At 60.1% G+C, this 22648-nt stretch overlaps 1 protein-coding gene across 1 annotated transcript in view; it reads right to left on the bottom strand.

The window, feature by feature from the left end:
• ITPK1 (inositol-tetrakisphosphate 1-kinase) overlaps positions 1-22648 on the bottom strand; it is a 129027-nt gene that overhangs the window by 27202 nt on the left and 79177 nt on the right. The window contains exon 4 of the mRNA XM_037130226.2: positions 9734-9851. Within this exon, the coding sequence (XP_036986121.1) occupies positions 9734-9851 (118 nt within the window). The remainder of the gene's footprint in view (positions 1-9733; positions 9852-22648) is intronic.

Genomic DNA, 22648 nt, shown 5'->3' with positions numbered 1-22648 from the left:
GGTCTCCACCCACCCTTCCTCGGCCTCCTTCAGATATGTGAGAATACCCAATCTTAGTTGCTAATTCTCCCAGTTACACTTAAAATAGTCCCTTGCTCTGTCCCCACATGTCCCCTAATACGTCCTTCCAGTCATTCTGCATTCCCTTCACGATAGGTGACGCAGGGCTCCCTGTAGCCCCAGGGCCCCTGGAGGCCGGTGGGTGGATCTGGGGGAGGAGGGCAGTCGGGCTTCAAAAGGTGAAAACAACTGAACGACAGCTCATATGGATCATGTTCATACCCTTATCCAGGCCCGGGTGAGATTAGACTGAAACAGTAAGTTTAGTTTTGTTTAAGACACAAAACTTTGTGGACGGCCCTTGAAAGCCAGCAAGCCCCGGGGATGTGGGGCCTGGGGGCCTGGGGGGCCTGGGGAGCTGACTCTTGGAGACCACTAGGAAACCAGCCAGCCCTCTGTGTCCGTCCCAGGAGAAGCAGATCCTCCCTCCCCCTCCTGGGCCCTTGTGCGCAGGCCACTCCTGACTGCCTGGGCATGTTTGACCTTGAGAAAGTCAACTCTCCGTGCCTTAGTTTGCTGATCTGTAAGATGGGGGAAGAGCAGGCCTGCAGGCATGAGGGTCAAATGAGTTGCTACAGGAACAGATGCGAAGCAGGTACCAGGCGGCAGATCCCACCAGCCCCGCCGTATGATTATTCAAAGCCCCACCATTTCAATAAGTCCAGGGTCATCTCCAAGAGCCCAGCTGCTCTGCGTGGAGACGGGAGGGACGAAGAGTGCTTTTTCCTGTCCAGACGATGTTCCTGGCATCAAGCAGAGGAGGGAGACGGCCTGCCCACCCAGCCATGTGCCAGGGCAGGCCTCAGACTTGGGGACCAGCAGCAAACGTCCGAGCCACCCCAGAGGGTCACCACTCACTTGGTGGCAGAGTGCATGACTTTGAGAAGCACCCTGTGCTTAGAACATGAAGTTGGGTCTGGGCTTGGGCCCGAGCAGGGCCAGAGAAAGGGAGCAGGGGACTGCGCTGGGCCCAGGCTGAGCCAGCAGGGCCAGAACTCCATCTTCTCCAAAAACATGAGGGCGGGGGTGGGGGTGGGGGATGGCTCAGAATGGCTCCCAGACTCCCCAGGGTGGTGGCAGGACCAGTGAGAAGGCCTGACCCCAGCCCTGTGCCCAGCACTGGCTAGGCTCTCCCCGGCAGGGACCGTTCTCTGTTCCTGCTGCTAATTCGTTCTCTCTCACCTGCCTGGCCGAGGCCCCTGCTGTAACCTGCCCCCAGGAAGCCTTCCTCCCCACACCTCGGCTGCTGAAACGGATTCCTAGTTGCTAAAGCCCAGAGTCTGGGAGGCTTACTGGCACTGGCTGACTATGAGCCCCTCCACCCCGGCCTCTCTCAGCACCATGGAGATATCCATCCGATCACCTGTGCCCCCTGCCCTGCCGTCCCAGCTCATGGGCAACCCGGCTGTGGCTTGTACTGCATTTCCCTCCCCTTTCCTCCCCACTCGCCTACACCCGACATGATGCCTGTCACCAAAATGCCCGTCGATGCCACCGCTACGATCTCTCTGGGCCCTGTCCCCTCTACTCCAGCCCACTGCCACCACCTCTCACCTCACCAGGCCGGCCCTCAGAGTCTCTCCCCCAGCCGGGCAGCGGCCTCCCAGCCTCCACCTGCAGGCTCGGCCCACACCGGTGCATGGGGCCCTGGGACTCGGCAGGGACCGGCCAGCAGCAGAGACACCCGTGTGTCCCGAACTCCTGTCACCCTCCAGAAGGGTAGCCCCCCTTCTCCAGTGCGCCCAATCATACACCCCCTTCCAACATCACCTCCTCCACAGCCCGTTACCACAGACAGCCAGGAACATCCCCTCCTCTGTCCCCAAGCCCATCAGCCCACCTGCCACAGGTCAACCCCCATTGCCTCTTCCTGCTATGTCAGCTTACGTATCTGATTCTTAAAAATACCTTTTCGTTTGCACATGTATTGAACACCTGCTATGTCCCAGGCACTGCCCCGGGGAGTCAAGGTCCCCAAAGACACACTTCCTGCCCTTAGGGCCTTCAGTCGGATGGGGAAGAGAGCACTGAGCAGATGTGACTAAACAGGGGGATGGGCTGTGACCAAGGGCAGCAGGGCCTGTGGGAACCGAGGGGGGCACTGAGACCCACACAGGGAAGGAAGGGTGCAGCAAGGAGGGCTGCCTGGAGGGGACGGCCTGAGCCAACTCCCAAAGCTGGAGATGGTGAGGATGGTACAGGAAGAGGAAACCAAGGACAAAGATCAAGGGTCGAGAGGGGGCTGCCTTAGAGGTCTGGCATGGCTGCAGTGAAGGCAGTGAGGGCCGATAGGGCAAGACATGTCACCTGGGAGGGGTGGGCAAGGGCCCCGCGCTCCAAAGATGCCCAGAACTGGTCATGCAGACGGAGACACCTCAGATCAATTACAGTCAACATAGAAGTGTGCAAGGAAAAACTACCCGGTGTGCTCGGGCCCAGGTGGACGTTCAGGAGCCCCGCGCCCACTCATGGAGACAGCCGCTGAAACCCGGGTCAGCTCCGTGGCAGCTGTTCCCAGTGATTTATGGCCCCTTCTGGCCCCGTGGGCACGGGCCGCCCCTGCTCAGCTCCGACTCCCAAGTGCAGCAGCCCTTTTGCTTTTCAAGACATTATAAAAATAATGTTTGAAGGGCTCTCTCTGGCAGTACACATTCTAAAAGCAGAGCAGAAAATGTGAGCTTGGCCCCCGAGCCAAGAGGGAACTTCATCAACGAAACCGTTCATGTTCTGAAACAGTTCATGTTCTGAAACAGTGAGGCAATTTCCTTAACTACAAAAAGGGCTCTAATGAAACCAGTAAGAAAAGACGAACAACCCAACAGAACACTGAGCCAATGACATGAAAAGACTCTCACACTGAAATACACAAGGCTAATCAACACTCGAAGAGATGCTCAATCTTGCCAACAGTGGAAGAAAGGCAAGTTGAGATAGGCACGGTTTCCCTGGCAGCGAGTTTTCTTCAGACCTTCTGAAGAACCCCTGAGCACGGTCTGCCAACATGGAAATATTTAGAACGATCTTTGACCTAGAAACTCCACTTCTAGGGATTAATTTTTCAGAAATATGCAAAGCTCTATGTTTATGGCAGCGCAGTTTATGTTTCTTAAAACAAACAAACAAACTGGAACAACCCCATAAGCCCGACATAAGCAAGCAAGTGAGGAGGCCACCACTCACACACAGCAGTGTTGCCTCGAGGGGGATGGGTACCCCCAACCTCCAGCATCGTTCTGGGCCCAGAATGGTGGAGAGGAGCCCAGACACCCATCACGTGAAAAAAAGCTGTTATGAGAACGTATGTAACATGACCCTGTTTCTGTTTGTTTCTAAAGCACAAGCGTACTTGTTTGGGTACGAGAAGGGTCGGGAAGGACAGATTCTGGACTGTGAGGAGTGGCCGCCTCTGGGAGGTGAGGCCGAGGTTAACCACGTTTGAGTCACCAGCGATCAGGGCGCTGTGGGTGCTGTGGGCCCCGGAGGTGGGCAGCCCGCAGGAGGCCTGCAGCCCACGGATTCCTCATGTGTGCCGGGTGGGGCTGGCCTCTCCCAGGTGCCCCAAGAGAGAGGGCGGGGACCCGAGACCAATGCAGCGGAAGCGAATACGTGCCTCGCTGTTCCATGGACTCTGGGACACACGTGTTCTTCACTTTCCATCACCGAGGCTGAGATATTCCATCACAACTGCTGCTCCACCTGCCCTAGGGTGGGGGTAGTTCACTGTGGAGCCCAGCATGATCCTACTCTGTGGAACCTCCACCCGCACTTGAACGTGGGGTCTGGGTGGCTGGAAGTGGCCAACGTGAAACTGAGGACAGTGTTTCTCCCATACACCCCGAAGTCTGGCAGAGAGACCAGGAGCCAAGCACCCACCCAAAGGCAGCCCCTTCCCGCAGGTCACCTCCAGGGCCACCTGCTCCAGGAGCTTGACCTGGCCTGGCCTGGAGCCCTGTCCTCCCTCCCACCAGGCCCCCTGAAGGGGCACAGCCCCTCGGCCTCACTCCACAGGCAGGGCAGGCAGGCATCATCAGAACCATCTCCTCAGTAACCCACTGTGGGGGGGAAGAACTTTCCTACTGGGCTGATTCCCCAACTCCAGCCTCCTGCACAAAACCAAGGCTAGACCCTAGCCTGGACTGGGGAGCGGCAGTCCTCGGGGACCAACGGCCCACCTTCTCTGTCCTCCTCGACTGTGCCCACCAGCTCCTGCCACACGCCTCCCACCCAACACCCAGGCTCCTGGCAGGACCACAGAGAGGGAGCCGACAGCACCTTACTGTGGCCACACTCGCTGCAGGGAACAGGACCTGGCCTTCCGCACACCTTCCCCCTGGAGGCGGTGCTGCCTCGTCTGGCAGCAAGCAAACAACTGGGGGGGTGGGGGCAGTGACTGCCCAGGACCCAACGGGGGGCTGGGACTCAAGCCCAAGCCTGTAGACACCAAAGCCCTGTTCTCCGCCCCATTGGTGTTGCTGCCCTCAAAGAGAACAGGCAGGATTTCTGCTTCCTCCGTAACCATGCAGGGCAGAGACACGGTGACTGAGGCAGCACTGCTAAGTGTCCAGTGGACACCAGGGGGCACCTGGGAGCGGTGCCAGCTGCCAGTGTGGAAGGTACCAGGAGTCTGGGATCACTGGTCCCAGGCAGAAGGGCCCACAACTGTGCCCACTGTATCCCTCGAGGTCCCAGGTCCCCCCACACCCTGCCAGGCTCGTGGAGGAGGCAGCCAGCACACACAAGGGCTGGGAGCCGCGCATTCGGGAACCGCTGGCTAAGTGCACCGTGGCTTCAAATCCCTAACAGTTCTGCGGCCCCAGACAACCTAAGCTCACTGCACTTGAGTGTCCTCACGGCCATGGGGCAATAGCAGAACCTTTCCCACGGGGTCACCGTGAGCATGAAACCAGCCGATATGCAGAAAGTGGTTCGAACAGCACCCGCCTGCACACACTGACAGAGCAGGCTCAGAGAGGAGCAGTGACCAGCCCAGGCCACACAGTGCAGAGGACACGGGTGGACGTGCGCCCAGGTCTGGACTCCCAGCCCCCTCCCTGCCCTCGCCTCTCCCACCCAGTGTCTCCTGCAGCTCCCTGAGGGTGGGCAGGAGCGCCGACCCCCACCTCTGAGTGTAAAGGCCCCCAACTCACCACACCCCGCACCCCAGCATCCTCCCCACCCCCATGGCAGATGCTCTGTGGGGAATCAGTTCTCCCAGGCCAAAAGGAATGTTATTTTCTCTTCACTTGGTGTCTAGATTACTCCGCTGCAGTCCGGCCTCCCAGATGAGCTCTGATTAAATTCCCACAAAGCACAGGCAGCTCCACTCGGCCTGTACTGTGCAGCCCTCCCCAGAGGGGCCGGCGCCCGACGCCCATCTGTCACCTCCGGAGCTCGGGCGTGGGAGGCTCCGGGAGAAGGGGCGGAAAAAGCCACCCCTCACCCGCAGCTGCCATCAGCTGTGTCACCCACAGCTCGAAAGGGCCTCCTGAGCCCTCTGCCCTGTGGTCTGAGACACTTCCCTAGCCACCGCCCCTGGGGCCCAGGGGACAACCGTGTCATCCGAACACAGCCCAGGTGCTTTCTCACAAGTCAGCTCAGCAGCTGGCTGCAGCCGGGCCAGCAATTGCTCAGCTTGGGGTGGCAGAGCCACGCTTTGGTCTTGGGGCTTCCATCTCGAAGTCCCAGGCCTGTGTGGCAAAGCAGGGGCCACTCGGGGGGGAAAACCTGCAAAGGTGTGCACGCGGCAAGCCTGCCTCGTGGGCGAGGCTCCTCCCCTCTGCCCTCACGCCCGCCCCTGCCAGTGTTTGACTTCTGGGGGGCCCTGCCCTGGATCTTTCAGGTTCGGAGTACCTATGCCTCTGGCTGGGGGGTGTGGGAAAGACTCAGTGCCGGGGTCAGAGGCAGGGCCCACAGCCCCTGGCCAGCGGGAGGGGAAAGGTCATTCTGAGTCATGCACCCACAGATTCCTTAGAAGGTGGCCCAACACTCATTCTCCCCCTTCCTCCATGGTGACAGAGCTCCTAAATTTCCACTGGGCACACAGCTGCCCGGAATAAAGACCACATTCCCCCACTGCCTTGCAGCTTAGTACGTGACTCAAGTTCTGGCCAGCGACAGACATGTGAGCAGAGCATCATGTGGCTTCCAGACCTTTCCTGAGGACAACCAGGGTTGCTTCCCTTTGCTCCCTTTTTCCTAGTCCCCCTCCCCACCCTAAAGTCTGAATCACGAGTGTCTGAGCACCACCTTGGACCAGGAGGGCCGCCCCGCCACACGGTGACCCGAAGAAGCCTTCATCCCTGCTGTCCGGCATGGTGCCAGGCGACCTTCCTCTGGGCTTGTCTGTGAGAGGGAAGGACTCTCCATCTCGCTGAAGCCACCCTGATGGCAGGTCTCTGTCGCTGCAGCACCCTGAGCACTGACCGGACGGGCGCACCCAAGACCGGCAGGCCTGAGATGGAGAAAGGACCTGCTTCCCCTGCAGGCTCACAGCCAGGAAACACGCAACGAGATGGCACCGACCACCCGAGGCCGCCCGGGGCCTCTGACACGTGAGTCTGGGAGCTCCAGGCAGCAGGCCTGCCTGCCTTTCAGAGCCGATGCTCTGCACGGAGAAAACCGGCCGCTGAGCGTGGACCCTGTCCCAGCGCTCTGCTGTTCAGTGTGGAAGCCGCCCCACAGGCCGCGGCCCCCCACCCACGCTCCTGAGGAGAGGGCGAGCTGCTTCAGCACGAGGGCTGGTGGTCTCTGCGAGGCCCCTGCTCCCAACAGCAACGCGGGCACTTGGAGCACTGTGACTGCCTGGGGACCTGAAGAGGCAGCTGTAGCTGTCTGCAGCACCCTAACAGGGTCGCACCCCTCCAAGGAACAGCGGAGCGGTGTGGGGGACAGCAGGACGTGCCTCCCACAGAAGGTTCTCGTCTGCACAGAGGAGGAGCTGGCCTCTCTGGGGTGGGGGCGGGCAGTCCTCCCCAGGAACAGCCCCAGGAAAAGGCTCTAGGAAGTCCCAGCCTCTGGCCGCCCTCCTGGAAGAATACCAGCCCCGCATGGCGTGCACGATAAGGAAAATCCAGGGTGCAGTGGTTGTGGCCCACCCACCCACACAATTCCTGCTGGCCTCAGACCAAGCCCGCCTTTAGGGTTTCGTCTACAAGCTCCTGCTGGGCCAGGGGTGGAGTCCCCCCGCAAGCAGCCCCCGAGCTGAGGACGGCTGAGTTTGAGATTTCTTGGACCCAGCAGAGTGGGGCCTGATTCTCGGCCCACTGGGAGCCAGTCGCTCAGGCCGACACTGGGTGTGTGGCAGCCTCACTACAGGATACAGGTCACAGGCATTCAACCTGTCTCCGGGCCCCGTCTGGACTAAGGTGTCTTCTCATCTGCTCGCATGCCTTCAACAGTTGTCTACAGATAAAACCCCCCACAACTGCCTGAGGTGTCCGAGCCCCCCACTCTGACCCAGTGTTCTGCAAGTCCCTCGCCAGCACCCCACACTTTGGCTCCCCCTGCCACGTCAAGGAGGCCCAGGCTGTCACTCCCTCGGCACTGTCCACCAGTGGGACAGCCCCGAGTCCGTGCACCCTGCAGTCCAGCCCACCGCTGCCCTGCTGCCCTGACGGCACACGCTTGTGCTCCAAACCCAGGCTCACCCTTGATCCCCAGCCCTGACTGCCCACAAAATCAAGATGGACTCCAAGACCCAATCCAGATGCCTCACCCCTTCTGTTGTGAGGGAGCAGCAACAGCAGCTGCCATTCCTGGGTGACCCCAGCAGGCTGGGACCCGTCTGAGTGCCTGTCAGACATGAACCCAGTTATCCCAACCCCCGAGGCCACGGATAAGCCGCTTACTGCCTGCGTCTTACAGAAGACTGGCCGGGCCCTGGCCAGGAGCACACGCAAGCACAGGCCTAGCCCGGGGCCCGGCCTCGGTCTGTCCCCTGCAGTAGCCTGTGCTCCTGGCTCTGGGAAAGCCCGCTGCGGGGTGTGCCCCTGCCCCATTGCACCGTCACTCTGCTCATGGGTATGTCGAGGACATGGGCCATGGCCATGACCTGTACCTCCTCACTCGTTGGGACCATCACCTTTTAATACAATCCCCTGTCCCTCCGCACAGAGTCGGTGTCCTACACACAGGTCCCGGAGGAGACGGGGGACCTGTCTCTAGAACCAACACTCAGAACCAACACTCCAGAACCAACACTCAGCCAGAACATCACTCCAGAGAGTCCTTGTCACCTAGGGGCCCTAGTTGAACCCAGGAAAGGAACACAAAGGGGAGAGGGAAGTTGACTTCACCACTGACCACCCCAAGGAGGAAAGGACGCTGGTGTGCTCAGGAAGCTGCCCACGTGCCCCCCACCCTCTGGTAGTCGGGTCTGTGCCCCGTCCCACCTGGGACAGAGGGAACAAGCCTCGAGAACCCTGGCAGGACGGCCAGGTCAGGCACCCAGGTCTTCCTCAGGGCACGCTCCTTAAAGAAACAGGAACCCGCCAATTCTCTTAGCCGGGCCTGTGGTTGCACTTATGCCAGGCGCTTGCTAGACCCAGGGCGTGATCGTCAAGCTCAGGGGTTTGGAGCTGGGAGCCTGGGCTGGAGACCTGGCCAAGTGCTGGCTGACACTCACAGGCCGCGTGATGTCGGCGTGTTCGCCAACCTCACCGAGCCTCTGGCGCCCCTCTATAAAGTTAGGGAGGGGACAGTGCCCCCTTTATGAGCACAGGAAGACAGAACAGGAGGAGAAGGCCCCACCCAATACCAGGCACCTGGCGCACACTCAGGAAAGGCTGCTCTCATTATTCCCATGATGGTCCTGCGAGCCGAGCTGCCCACTGGTCCCCACCATCACACCGAACGACGCCAGGGCCAAGTCGCCATCCAGGCTGGGGTTCCAGGCAGCATGCACAGCCACTCACGGTCTGGATGGCGGAGCAGGGGCTGCCGCTCCTACCCCTAAGGATGAACCTCCGCGAGGCCCCGGGGCGGGGGCAAAGCCTCTCCCCTTAACGTTAAACAAGGGCTCTTGGCAGGGAGCGCCTGACCAGGCAAAAGGAGCCAGGGCTACTGTTAACATGGATCTTCCCCAAAACCATAAACAAACGCCCTGGACACGCAGCTGCCCTGCCCTGCCCTGCCCGGAGGTGGGGATGGTGAGCCCCCAGGGACAGAGGCTGTAGCTGGCAGCAGAAGCTCCTGCAGCGAAGAGGGGGCTCCTGCCACGAGAACATGGGGTACCCCGTGCGCTCCAGCCGCCACGCTACATATCTCCATGCAGTAGGGTAAAGGCCCTTTGATTTCTGTTTGCCTCCTCCACCCGGTTACATAACTGCACCCTCCTGCCCGCCCGCCGCCAAGCTCCTCTGCACACGCTCCGGCTCTCCAGCCACCGTGTCACAGAGACACCCCGATGCCACTCCGTGGCCTCATGACGACAGAACAAAACCATTCGGAAGTGGCCGGGCCGCTCTCCCAAAGAGCACTCTGGGGCTTTTACTTCCCAGCTCTGCCGGTCACAGAGGGAGAAGGAAGGCCCCTCCCCAGAATGTGTGGCCCCCGGAACTCAACAGCTTCCTGCCCCAAAGTGCTTAAAAAGACCCCCTCCTGCCTCAGGCCATGACTGCCTGGTGACCGCCGAGGTGGGCCGCCTGCCACGGGTGCAGAGCCGCCTTGTCCGTACCTTTCATGTAGGCCTCGATCTTCCGGATGAGCTCGTAGGACTTGGAGCGGTCGAGCAGGGTCCTGATGGCAGGAAGGGGGTCCAGGACAATGGTCTCAGGGTGGGCATCGATGTACTCCTGGAAGGACAACGCACCCCTTCCAGTTAGAGAGAGGAGGCTGACGCTGGAAGGCGGGTGACGAGCAGGACTCCATCCCGCGGGCCCACCACACCTAGCCGTCTTCTCCCCAGCCTTCCCTCCTGCCCCGCCCCCACCCCAGCCCTCACTTCTGTTTGGGGGCCCCAACCACTCAGCCCCACAGATCACATGACTTTAGTTGGACCAATCAGGGCATTCTGCCGCCCAGGGCCACTGGCTCAGGAGAGGACCTGTGACCCGAGTCAGTCCAATCACAGGCAGGTTCAGAGCTCTTGCTGAGACTTCTGGGAAAACAGCTGTCCTCACTTAGAGGAGGATGTGCAGCAGCGGGCGGCCTTGGGGTCTGAGGGAGAGGCCTGATGGAGCCCGAAGTGAGGAAACAGAGCCAAGAGAGGCAGAGCGACGTGGTTCTGGTCAGCTCGAGTGACCCCTGGGTAAAGCCTCACCTGAAACCAGCCCTGCTCCCCATGTGACTGCACCCCACCCGGGGAAGGATTCGGCAGCAGGGCCAGTGGGGCCTAAATGCCAGGATTCGTGAGGTCTGCGGGGAGGCCCGGCAGCGAGACCCCTGCCCCGGACCACCGCCTGGCCCTCAGGTGCCCATGCCAAGAAGTGCTTCTTTATCACCTACTAGCTGCATGGCAGACTTGTGGAAAAAGTGCAGGAGGAACCAGCATGAAACTGGTCTTTAATGAAGCTGCATTTTTCCTGGGGAAAGAACTCTAATGCACGAGAAGAACCAGAAACTATTACCTGTAACAGGATTCAACAAAAGAAAGTGCGAAATGTTTCCAGGAAAAGAACCCGGGGGTCCTGGCTCTGACCCCCGTCACCTCTGGACTGCAGGAGCCCTGGGCTGCATCGGGGGCGGGAGCAGGCCGGTCAGGCAGACACAGTGAACGTGACCACCTCTCTGGCTCTAAAACCATACAGTTCTAAGGATACAGATGCGGAACACTAGAGAAACCAGAGAGGGGCCCAGAGAGAAAACTGGGTGAGGCAGGCGTCCAGCAGCTGCTGTTCCTGTGGGCTGAAGCGTGTCCACACCCCTAACCCCCGACTGATCGGTTCTGTCCTAAACCAGGTCCCTGTGAACGTGACCTTATTTGGAAACAGCATCTTCGGGTGTGTAATCAGGTTAAGAGGAGTCCCTACTGGATTAGGACGGGTTCTAATCCATTGACTGGTGGCTCTGAGACAAGGGAATTTTGGGTGCAGACACGTAGGGAGACGGCCGCATGAAGACAGCAATGGCAGTCATGCAGCTGCGAGGCGGGGACAGGCAAGGACTGCCGGCCACCACCAGATGCTGGAAGAGAGAGGCATGGACAGTGTCTGAGGGCCTCTGGAGGGCACCCACCCTGCAAACAGCTTGACTTTAGACTTCCAGACCCTTAACTGTGGGAGGAGACATTCCTACCACTTAAAGACCCTCAGTCCGTGGTACTGTGTAAGGGCCACCCCAAGGAATGAATATACCGGCTTGGTGCACCTGCCCCCACCCAGTCTGCAAGGTCAGCCTGGGGGTCACCAAAGGCAGGGAAGAAAAACCACCCTGCTTCATTTCTAGTAACCTTATCAGCAAAAACAAAGCTCCATGTACAATTACTCTTCTTTTCAGAGAACCTATTTTGGTTCCTAGTAATCATTTTTAAGAGCTCTCAGACATAAAAGCCAGAGATTCCTATCTCTCCCTCTGAAATCCGCTCCCCCAGTGCATCGTATCAGAGGATCAGGTTATGGGCTCATTTGGGTCTTTTTCTCTGAATGTTTCAAAAAAGTCTCCGTCCCTAAAAGGTAGGCAGCCAGTGTACACATGTGGGAGGCCTGCGTCCCATCCCCACCCCAGAACTCCAGGGGGCTGCACACTCCCTTCAGGGAGTGTCCAGGGACCTTCGGGAGGTCCCTTCCCCAGAGGCTTTCTGGAGGTCTGGATGCAGGGAGGAAGCCACCTTCACAGCTTCCTCTGCCTCCTCCCTGGGGGACGTGACTGCCGGCAAGTCAGCTCAGCGGCTGGCCCGCTGCCCTGGTCTGGCGGAGTGAGCCAGCAGCTGATGCAAGCGAGCCCACATCTGCCACCCATGGGGGCCACGAGGACAAGCTGTGTGTGACGTGTCCCAAAGGAAGGTTTATCTCTTGGGTCAAGGGGCCATGCCCGGTGCCTCCAGCCCACACCGCGGCCTCGCCCAAGCGCCTGCACTGCCCCACTGCGGGTGCCTCTCGGGCGCTACCCTGGGCGCCCATCCCTGCACCGGATCCTGTTCCTCTGACCAGGCCTACGCTGCAGCAAGAGCATGTCCTTCAGGAGACACCAAGGTTCACACGTACACGTGAAATCACGTTAACGTCATCGTGTTGAGAGGCCATCTACTCCACAAACTTCATGTCAGCGCCAGCATCCTGTGCCACACAGCAGACTCGTGGCTGAGCAAAGCCTCCAGGGCTTCTCGCTGTTGACCCATAATCCTGGCCAACCAGCTCATGTTCTGGGGTATGAACTAACAGCACCCAAATGCCCCCGCCCCCACCCCCACTCCCGACACACTGGAAGCAGCTGGTGCAGAGGGACGAGGAAGGCACCAGACACGACAAGACCAGCCTCCTCCCACTGCTGTCACCTCCTGGTGGCACCCTGGGCAAGCCATGTTGTGTATCTGGGTCTCGGGTCCTCACCCCTGGCTGGAGTCTGAGCTGGAGAAGGGTGAGGACCGTGTTTGTGGAGGCAGACTTCGAGGCCACACTCGGGGGCTGCTCGGGAACAGGACAGCCGGCCACCTGCTAGAGGTGCCCCCGGTGTGGGCGGAGACCCACACGCGTCCTCGTGGCCCTCCTTCGAACAGGAGGCGCCGTGGGACACTCACTTGGCTGGGGCCAGTTCTGCCCCAGCCCTCCAACCGCTTCCTTCTCCAAAACACCCCACACTCCCAAGAGGGTATCTGTGCAGTTGCTGGTCTGGTTCCACTTTTGTGCGTCAGGACAGCGACCTTTAAAGAGGGAACTCGGAGTCATTAGGACAGGAATTTAAGCCAAGCTTATGAGGGGAAGAAGCTAGAAGAGAAGGGAAAATCTCTGACAAGCAGGCGCCAACAAGCTTTTGACCCAGGATGAAAGCACCAACATTAATAGAGAAATTATTCCTAAACTTGATCCCTTTTGGGACAGGGACAGCGAGGACAAAGAAAGAGTTTTTCCAATCAACCCACAACTCACAAGTGGATTTTCTCCCAAGCTTTTCAGCTTATCTCCTATACCCCGGGCCTCATGCATTTTTCACAAGTCTCTCCAAATTACCAAACAAACTGGGGGGGGGGGGGGGAGAGCCACGGGGAGGGGGGCGCCCTGCCATTTCATCACCACTCGGGGAAAAAGGGCCCAAACAGCAGCCCAGAGGCAAGCAGACCCAAAAGGGTTTGGAAAGACAGAAGTGCACAGCCTTGGGTCAGCAGGGCCAGGAGGAGAACACGGACCCGTGAGGGGCAAAGGGGCGGCAGCTGGCCAGATGCCCAGCCCCCCTGAGCCCGCAGGACACTAGGGGAGGACAGTGCCAGGAGGCGGGCCAGTCCCTCTGCGGGATGAGAGGAAGTCAAGGCTTCCCCGCTGAGTCGGAGCCAAATGAGAGGGCTGGGGTGGACGTTGGAGACACTCCTTCCTCCGCAGCTCCATTTATGGACAGGAAACAAGCAGGCACTGAGATGCAAGCGTTTGCGCTCATCTAACAGAAAATGCAAGCAGAAGTCATGAGTTCAAATCTTGCTTCTGCCACTTACTCTTTGTCTGTGAAACGGAAACTGCAGCGAATCTCCGAGATTGTTTCCTTGTGTATAAAACGTACGTATCGTATCTCAGGGAAGTGCTGTGGGCAGCGGGGAGATCGCGAGTATGGAAGGGTTCTCATGATTCTGCGACACTCGGGCTCTCAGGGCCAAGCCTGACCCGAGGGCTCGGGGCTCATCCTGCCCTGGCCCACACAGCAGACAGCAAGGGGCGGGCCAGCTCGGCACCTGGGATGAGCAGCTGGGCTGTCCTAGCCAGGCTGACCCCCCTGCGGACCCCTGGAGCAGGACACAGCCCCCACCCCACAGCAGCACAGGCTCCAGGGAGCACCCCTCTGCAAGCAGCTCGGGTCCTGACAGCGCCCCCACGCCAGCCACAGCCTGCCAACCTGCTCCCCACACGGAAGGAGAGGTGCCCACTCGCAGCTCCTGCCCACTCCCCCAAAACAGACAGACAACGGGCCTCTGCCAGGGACAGACACCTGCTCACCAGCAAGGCCATACTGCCTTTCCACACAGGTGCCCCTCCCTGTCCCGCAGACTCAGCCCTGGCACGGGGATGGCGCCTCACCTGCTGCTGCTTCTCTGACTTCTCTAGAGCCGCTCCCTGAGAGAGCAGGCTTCCCCACAGCCGACACCCCGGTCTTACTCAGCCTTGTCTGTCTCTGGAGAGATCTCCAGTGCTGAGCCCTCAGCCTGAGGGCAGGACGTGCGAGAGAGCCCCCAGGAAGTGTGCGTGTGTGGGCGTCTGCATAGCAGCCCCCCTCTGCCACCCTCAGTGGGGGCTCCTGGGTAGGGAGAGGTGGGCAGGGTGAAAGAGCAGGGGAGTGCGGCCACAGGGGAATGCAGAGGTGTGGCAGGAAGGGGGAAGGCAGAGGGCTTCGGGAGGCCAGTGACACTGAGCCACCAAGGGTCACAAGCGCGGGCCGAGGGGGAAACGCATTCTACTGAGGGGACAGCAGAAGCAAAGGTGGGGGGAGGGAGCCCAGGATGGCTGGGTGGACGTAGGTCTCACGGGAAGGTCACCTCAAGGCAGAGGGCAGAGAGACAGCTGGAGACACACCAGCCAAGCAGTTTGGGTCTGATCCTAAAGCAATAGGGGGCCTGAGCCGGGAGTGACGGGTCAGCTTTGAGTTTTGCAGTGACCTGTGTGGCTGTGTGCAGGGCCAGCCTGAGCAGTGTCAGACGCAGGCCTGGCCTCAGAGGCTCGCACATGGGACTCCCCCACTTGGGAAGGACTGAGACGCTGCCAGCCTTCGGCACGACGCCATCTCTATGGCTCTGCAGGGCCGGTGTGAGGGAAACGAGACCCCGCTATCTGAACCCAGAGTCCGGGCCGGGGGTCCGGGCCTTACAGCACAGACCCCAGAAAAGGCAAAGGGGAGTGCGGGCACTCAGGCATCAGACAGAAGCAGGGGCCCGGGTCTGAGGTCCAGAGAGGCTGTGTGCACCAGGCACAGACCCGCCCCTCCCGGGGTTAAGCAGCAATCGCTGGGACCCTGGCACCGTCCCACACCCTGCGGCTGGTGCCGGATGAAACCGATCGCAACACCTCCCGAAGCGGCGGAATGTGGACCGGCACTCGGTTGGTGGTAGTCTCACTGGTACGACTACTACAGGGAGAAATTGGGCAACAGCCAAAATCAAGGTGCATAAACTCAGCACTCGCTTCTCGTTCTAGGTGTTTATGCCACAGAACTCCCATGCGCACACAAAGACTCACAAAAAAGGCCCTTCCATCACTGTAGCAAGTCTGCAAGGCATGATCAGAAACATCCTACGGGCCTGTTAGTAGAGAAGCCTGACCAATGTGAACTCTTTGCCAAGATGTAGGATGTGGGACTACGGGTCTGTGTGGGGAAGAGAAGGCCACCCCTGTTCACATGCACGGGACCCTCTGGAAAGGTTCAAGGCCACTGGAACCCATGGCTGACCCAAGAGGGGACCAGGGGGGGTCTGTTCTCGAATTTGTTCTCCATGCACATGTTATCTGTAACCAAAATAGGCCACTGGGGACAGCTGGGAGCCACAGAGACCACACAGGGAAGCCACACCACAGTGCAGCCCATGAGCAGATGGGTAAAATGAACCCCGGCTGCCAGAGGTGGGAGAACCTGTGGGCAAGTGGGAGGGGCACAGAGGGGGCTTCCCTGGGGTAGATGCCAGTGGTGACCCTGCCATCCATCGCTGCCGGGGAGCAGAAGGGTCACAGAAAAGGGGTCCTGAAAGGACAAGGTGAGGTCTCGGCACCCAGGCCGCAGCCTCCAGAGTGAACTGCGCAGGACATGCACCACCAGCGGCACAAAGGCGACCCCTTTCCAGATGCAGGGAGGCTCAGAGAGTGTGCCTGGGCAGGGCAGGGCCTGGGCACCCAGGAGGACAACGGGCTCTCCAGGGTGTGTGCCCTAAACACATGCCTCGGGTGGCCTTTGGTGGCCTCTGGGTCAGAGGCACCCCTACCTGAAGAGGGACACCACCTCCAACCACCCCTCTCCCTGGGTCATCCTCCGGGACCAGCTGTGGTGTCACCTGCCTTGCTCAGCCATCTGGCAAGGAGCGCGAGCGGGTCTGGGAGAAGCCACAGTCCCAATAGGAGAGGCACTCTCGTTCACAGAGGTGATAGGTAAGTCCAGGGAAAAAATGTAGCTTTTGCCAAAATATGACCCAGAATGCTGCAGAAGAGAGGGCGGGAAGGAAGCTGAACACTCTATTACTTGAGACAGCAAATACTTTCTCCCTCCTCTGTGCCAGGCCCCCCACTGAAAACAATGCCACCCTTTCTGTCCCCAGATTCCGGCAGCAAACTGACAAGCGTTTCCACCTACCATCAGCCACCTACCATCAACAGGAGGCTGGCAAGGTGCCCATCAGGCTGTTCATCTGACGAATGTCGCATGCCCTGTTACAATACCACACCACTACTCAGGTCCTCGGGCAAACAAAGACCAAAGCCACACACAGCCTCCTGAGCTGGGAAAGGGATGTGCAGGGCTGGGTGCCGGCCAAGAGAAGGTGTCTCCTCACAGGCTGACGCTAAACCAGGACAGCCTGGCATTTCCACTCAGGGATCACTGTCGGGGATGCAGGGGTCTCAGTGGTCATCTGGCCCAACTGTCCCAGCTGGCAGCTGGGCAAAGTGAGCACCAGAAAGGGGCTGCCTGGTCCCAGGTCACAAAGTCCCAGTTCTATTCCAGCTCTCACTCCTCCTAAAACACCGTCTTAAGCCCAATGCACCTTCACACACCTGCTCAGGTGGGCCTGTGGAGCACCCCTGCCTCGGATCGCTTCCCAGATCCAGGCAACAGGCCTGCTCTGCCTGCTCCAGCCCCACCTTGCAGCCAGAGACCCACTCTTGATTCCCAGAGCCAGCTGTGACCCCCCCCCCCCGCCCGCAAGGCCCACAGGCTCCCTGCCTGTTTCGATGGTTGTGTGAGCGTCACAGCCAGAGCTCGGGGTGCCTGCCCTGAGAGGTGCTGTCTGGAAGCTCAGCTGACCTCTGCAACAACCAAGGGTCCCTCTGGTCAGAGGCCACCTGGGCCCCTCACCTCTGCACTCAGCCACCCCAGCCTCTTGCTGCACGAGAACAGAGGGAGCTGCCGCTGTCAGAGGCGACCCTGGCGATGACTCCCAGCACCGCAGACCACTGTCACTCCCTGCTGCACCCCTCGGCCCCTCTCACTGAGGCCATGGGGCATGCTCATTCACAGACGCCCCCCGGCTGCTGTCCTCCAGCCGCACCAGTGTCTTCCAGGCCCTCGGGCTCTGTGCCCACCCTGCCTGGCAGCCTGGACAGATGCTGTCCCCTCAGCCAGCTCCACAGTCTCCCCTGGCTGACCAGGACTTCTAGCCTCTGAGGTCAGGAGCCAACTTCTCAGAGAGCAGCTGCAGGATAAGGTGACAAGAACTTCCCAGTTGGTTCACAACCATAGATGGCGACCTCCTCCTCAGGTGAACCTGAACCCCTGGCCCTCGCCTCCCAGGGGTCCATCAGCTGCCAGCCAAAGCCCCACCGAGGCAAAGTTGAAAAAACATAGGGGGAGTTCTAACTGAGCAAACCCAGGCAAGTGGCTAAACATTCTCGGGCCTCTGCTTCCTCACCTGAGAAATGGGGAAGAAACCCCGTCTTCCCAGGGACTGACGTGCACGGACCAAACGGGTTACGGACGGAAGTGCCCAAAGCAGAGAGGGCCTTCGGAGACGAGCTCGGGAAACAGCGGCCTCTCCGTGGCTCCATGGTGACCTGTGCCCTTTGCTGGCACCCCCAGCATCTCGCTCTGGCCCCACCAACCAGGAGGCCCCTGTGCCCCCGGGCTCTGCCCCCAAACGGGACAGAAACTTTTACCAGACTTAGAGGTCACCTTCCTAATCAGAAGACCTACAACAAGAAAAGTTTCCACTTCTTCTGCTTCTCCTCCATCCCGACGGCTGCTCAGGGAACCTCCGGGCACGACCAGGCTCGATTCGGCACAGCAGTGAAGCCACCTCTGAGCCCCTGAGGTCAGGAGCAAAGCCGGGCCGTAACTCTGTGGGTGCTCACCACTGCACCCAGCGACCACCTCTGGCGTTGAACACCAACAGCTCCCGACGCTGCCGTCCTACGGTGCGCTCTGGGCATGTTTCGTGTGCGGCAGGCAGGGCAGGCCAGGCCCGGGTGAGGGGTGCCCGGGAGCCCCAACACCGACTGTGTCCTGCCTCTTAACATAAAACCAGTCCCCATTTCTTCTCCCCCATCACAGAGCACAGCTCCCATCTGGGGACACTTCCATAATCACTGCCTGATTCCAGTGACGACTGAGAACTCTCAAGCTGGCTGCAGCTGACAGCAGAGAAGGCCGCCGAGTGGCCCTGCTGCCATGGCACAATGACGATAAGAAGCGGACATAACTGAGTACCACCAAGTGCAACACCTGGGCCGAGTACTTTCCATGGGTCACCACACACGGGTGCTGACCGAGTACCAAATGCTTACCTCCACCTGGCACAGGCGCTGTTTTTAAGGCGCCATGCCCGTTAGTCACTGAATCCCCCACCAACCCAATGGGCCAGTTTAGTGGCCTCCTCTGAGCTTCAGGGGAAAAGAGCTCCGTGGATCTGCTGTAGGCTATTGCTCATGTTTGACCCCCTGGGCCCAGTCGTGGCCTTGAGGCTCGGCGAGGCCACTAAAATGCCAGCGTCCACGGCACGCATCACTTTGGGGCAGAAACAGGAGCCAGAAGGAGCTGCACTGAGTGTTCTTCCCTTTGCCTCGATGACCCGTCAGCCACTGCCCCATCGCCCCGAGTCCCAGACCCAGCAGCACAGCCAACCTTCCGAGGAGGGGTGTGGGACCCGAGGTAGAACCCCACCTGGGCATGACCCTGGGAGCTGCTTGTTACTAAAGTTGGCCAAGCCCGGTGGGGTCCGGACAGACAGACAGACAGACGGGGCAGGAAGGGCCTTGAAAGTCCTCCACCCTGCTCTCCTCAAGAGGCGAAGGTGCCTGCAGCCGCACTTCTAGGAAGGGACGGGTCACGCGGCCTGCTCCAGCCCATGCCCAGGTTCTCTGGATGCTGGGCATGTGCGGACACACTCACCCCTGCCCTGGCCCTGGGAGGTGGGTGCAGCTGTGCAGGTTCTATGGACAAGGGGCCTGAAACACAGAGGAAGTTAAGAGACAGCCGAAGGGCAGCCAGCATGACATGATGGGAGAGCTCTGGACCAGGGTGACATGCTACCATCGGTGCTCCTGACCATGCTGCTATGCGGTGGGGGGTTGGGAGGCAACCACCTAAAGGAGGAAGAGACAAACTGGGGGGCTCCAGACCTGCACATCAAGTCTAAGGAGAGCGCCAAGGGAGGCAGACAAATGGCTGGCAAGGACGGGAAGAGATGCCTGGCGCCATCAGCCACAGACACAACTCCACACTGGCTCGGACGGCTGAAACCAAAACCAGAGCGAATGTTGGGACTGAACCTTCACACACTGCTGGTGAGGACGTGTAATGGTGCAGCCACCAGGGAGGAGTTTGGTGGCTCCTCAATCGACCCCATGATCTGGCAACTCCACTCCAGGGTGTCTCCCCGAGAGCAGTGAAAACCCATGTCCACGTAAAGTGTGCCCTTGGTAAAGGCCCAGCCACAGGAACCGCCGAGGCTCCCTCCCCGGGACGCCCCTGGAGAAATGTGGGCGCATCCAGACAACGGGCGCATCCAGACAACGGGACACCCTCCTGTCAGAGAAAGGGGGAGGCCGCTTCCTGCACCCAGGCCCCGAGATGAGCCCTGGGAGCAGCACACAGTGAAAGGAGCCGGAACCAAAGTCCGCGTGTTACGCGGTTCCACTCGTGAGGAAGTCCAGACCAGGGCGATGCTTAGCCAGAAAGTTGCGGCTGCTTCGTGCTGGGAGTGGGAGTGGTGGGTAAGGGTCCATTTCTAAGGGGATGCAAACGCCCTGGAACAGACTGTGGTGACGGCTGCACGCATCTGCGAGTGCACAGCGAACACGGCACAGTGGGTACACCTGAAACGCCGTGTCTTAGTAAACCCGTTTTTAAAGCAGGGGGTGAGGGCAGAGCGAGTGCAGACAACCCAAGGCTGTGACCTTGCTCCGCCCGCCTCGCTGACGTGAGGAGGGCACGCCCAGACCCACTCACTGCATGCAGTTGAACAGCTGACGGGACCCAGCAGGCGAGTGGGGCGCCGACCTGCGTGGGCCCTTCCGTGCCAGCCTGGCCCAGGCAGCTCAAAGGCTGGCCTGGCACAGCTGAGAGAAGGGGTGCTGGGGGGACCACGGGCCCGGGGGGTGAGGACGGGGTTCCCTCTTCATCTCAGAAACTGACAGTCTCCAGTGACCGCTCAGAGTTCACCCTGTGTTGGTCATCCTGGCCCCGCCCCACCCCAGGCAGGGCCCCAATTTAAACTGATGTTACCCCCCCCTCCTCTCCATCCCCCAGCCTGCAGGGTAAAGTCCAAGCTCCTCCGCGCCTCTCTCCTACCGCATCATGGGCGTTCCAACACGGGTGGCATGCCACCTGCACCCCATAGACAGCGCTATGGCCTCAGGGACCGTGCTGACCCCACTTACTCCCCCTCTGCTGACCCGCCAGGGCACCCTGCACAAGACCATACCCACGAGGGTCCTCCACTCCACAAATGGGAGGCCTGTGTACCGCAGTGGGGATGCCAGGGGCGTGTGCAACCCCAGCCCCTGGGGACCTGACTCCCGAATGGAGAGACCGGCAGCAGCGACAGATAGAGAACAACCACCTTCCGAAAGGAGGGGAATGAGGGGTGCAGGGTTGTAAGGGCCTAGGATGGGGGACAGGTCCTTAGTCGGACAATCAGGGAGCTGCCCCTAAAGACGGGCGATTGAGCTGAGCTGGGTGGGGTGGGGACAAATCCCAAGCAAGAGAAAGGCTGGTGCAAAGGCACTAGGTGGGCGAGAGCTCAGGACCTGGCGGCTGCGGTGGCAGGGCCAGCCTGGCATGGGAGGGGCAGGTGGGGCGAGATGAGACTCGGTGGCCAGCCTTGCAGTCTTCTGGGCCGCACTAGAGATTACTGTGACCTTTGCCACCTCCTCCTTGACAGGACGTGGAACAGCCAGCACTAAGCCAGGTCCTGCAGTGACCAGCTCTGCGCTTCTCCTATGAGTCACTCTGGGGCTATGGGGCCATTCCTGGTGTCCCTCTCGGCCTCCCCTCGGGCTGGCAGCTCAGAAAATGGGGTGCCCCTGCACAAGAAGTTGTCCTCGTGTTCAGACTAGGGGTCCAGGGACCATTTAGGAGACAATATACTTCTAGCTAAGCTCATCCAGGGAAAATTCCACGAAGATCCACCTGGCCTGCTCCGCACGCCTCATGGAACACGACCACCGAAACCCTCTGGACAACTGTGGGCCTGGAAGGGGCAGTAGGGGGACCACGCCCCGGCCAGCCAGGAGACCCCTGAGCCCTGGCACACAGGTCCCGCAGGCATAGCCCCTGAGAGACCTGTGCCCAGGTCTGTTCACTGGTGACTGTGTATCAGGCAGGGCCTTGCTGGCACCAGGCATGAACTTCACACAGAAAAACAACAGAATCATCCTGAAGGTTCTCCAAACCATGCCCTGGGGGGTCATTTTTTTAAAGTTTAGGGCTGGTTTCTATGGCAACCAGCTTTAGCAATCAGCAATAAGCCCCAGGCCCACCCACACTCTCCAACCTGCCCACGAAGGGCCACCAGGAAAAGAGCCGAGCCCCTCCGCTGTGAGCGCTCGGGCTCAGCCCCGGGCCCCGCAGGCTTAGTGGGCGCATCCCACAGGCAGAAGGCCTCGGGGCTGCCAGGAGCACCTCGGACCCCCGCACCCCTCCTCCCACCTAAGCCAACACGTCCTTGCTAGTGTCGCAAAAACCTCCAAACAGGAATCTGAAAACAACATGTGATCAAGACCCAGTGTCCCTCTATCTGGTCTGGCTCTGGACCGAACCTCTCATGTCCCCCAGTGGCAGGGAGGCCTGTGAGCCCTGGGCCCGCCTCGCCCCTGACCCTCACCCGGCGCCTCTGGGCCCTTCCATGCACCACCCTCCGCCTGCCTCCTTGCTTCCTGGGGCCTCTGGGAAGTGCCTGTCACCCTTCTCCCCAAAGGATTGTTCTCTCCACAAAGGAGGACACATCCTGGCCTTATCAGACATCCGGCTCCATGCAGAAGAACAGACTGCGTGAAAACTTATCCCAGAACTCCCAAGGCTGGAGGCTGTCCCGAGGTCACCTCAGTCATCGAGGGGAGGGCTGGGTGTGTGTGCCCGGGGAGGGGTGGCGGGGCAGGCTCCAGGGACCCAACAAGACCTCCCTGGGAAACCACTCGGTGCTGAAACCCTTAGGCTACATGTCCCCATGTCCCCCTGCCGTGCTCTCTCTGTGACCTTCTCTTCTGTCAAGACCAGGAACCCAAGGCACCCTGTGCTCCTGTCAGTGAGCGCCTGCCCTGGGCTGCACGGGGTGCGTGTGTGTGGGGAGCAGGGGGGCAAGGCCCCGGGGCAGGGCTGT

The sequence above is a fragment of the Artibeus jamaicensis genome, unplaced genomic scaffold, assembly GCF_021234435.1.
Source record: "Artibeus jamaicensis isolate MK-2021 breed Jamaican fruit bat unplaced genomic scaffold, CSHL_Jam_final contig_444, whole genome shotgun sequence".
NCBI classification, from domain to species: domain Eukaryota; kingdom Metazoa; phylum Chordata; class Mammalia; order Chiroptera; family Phyllostomidae; genus Artibeus; species Artibeus jamaicensis.
The sequence above is the reverse complement of the archived record's forward strand: the minus strand, read 5'-3'. Positions and strand labels throughout refer to the sequence as shown.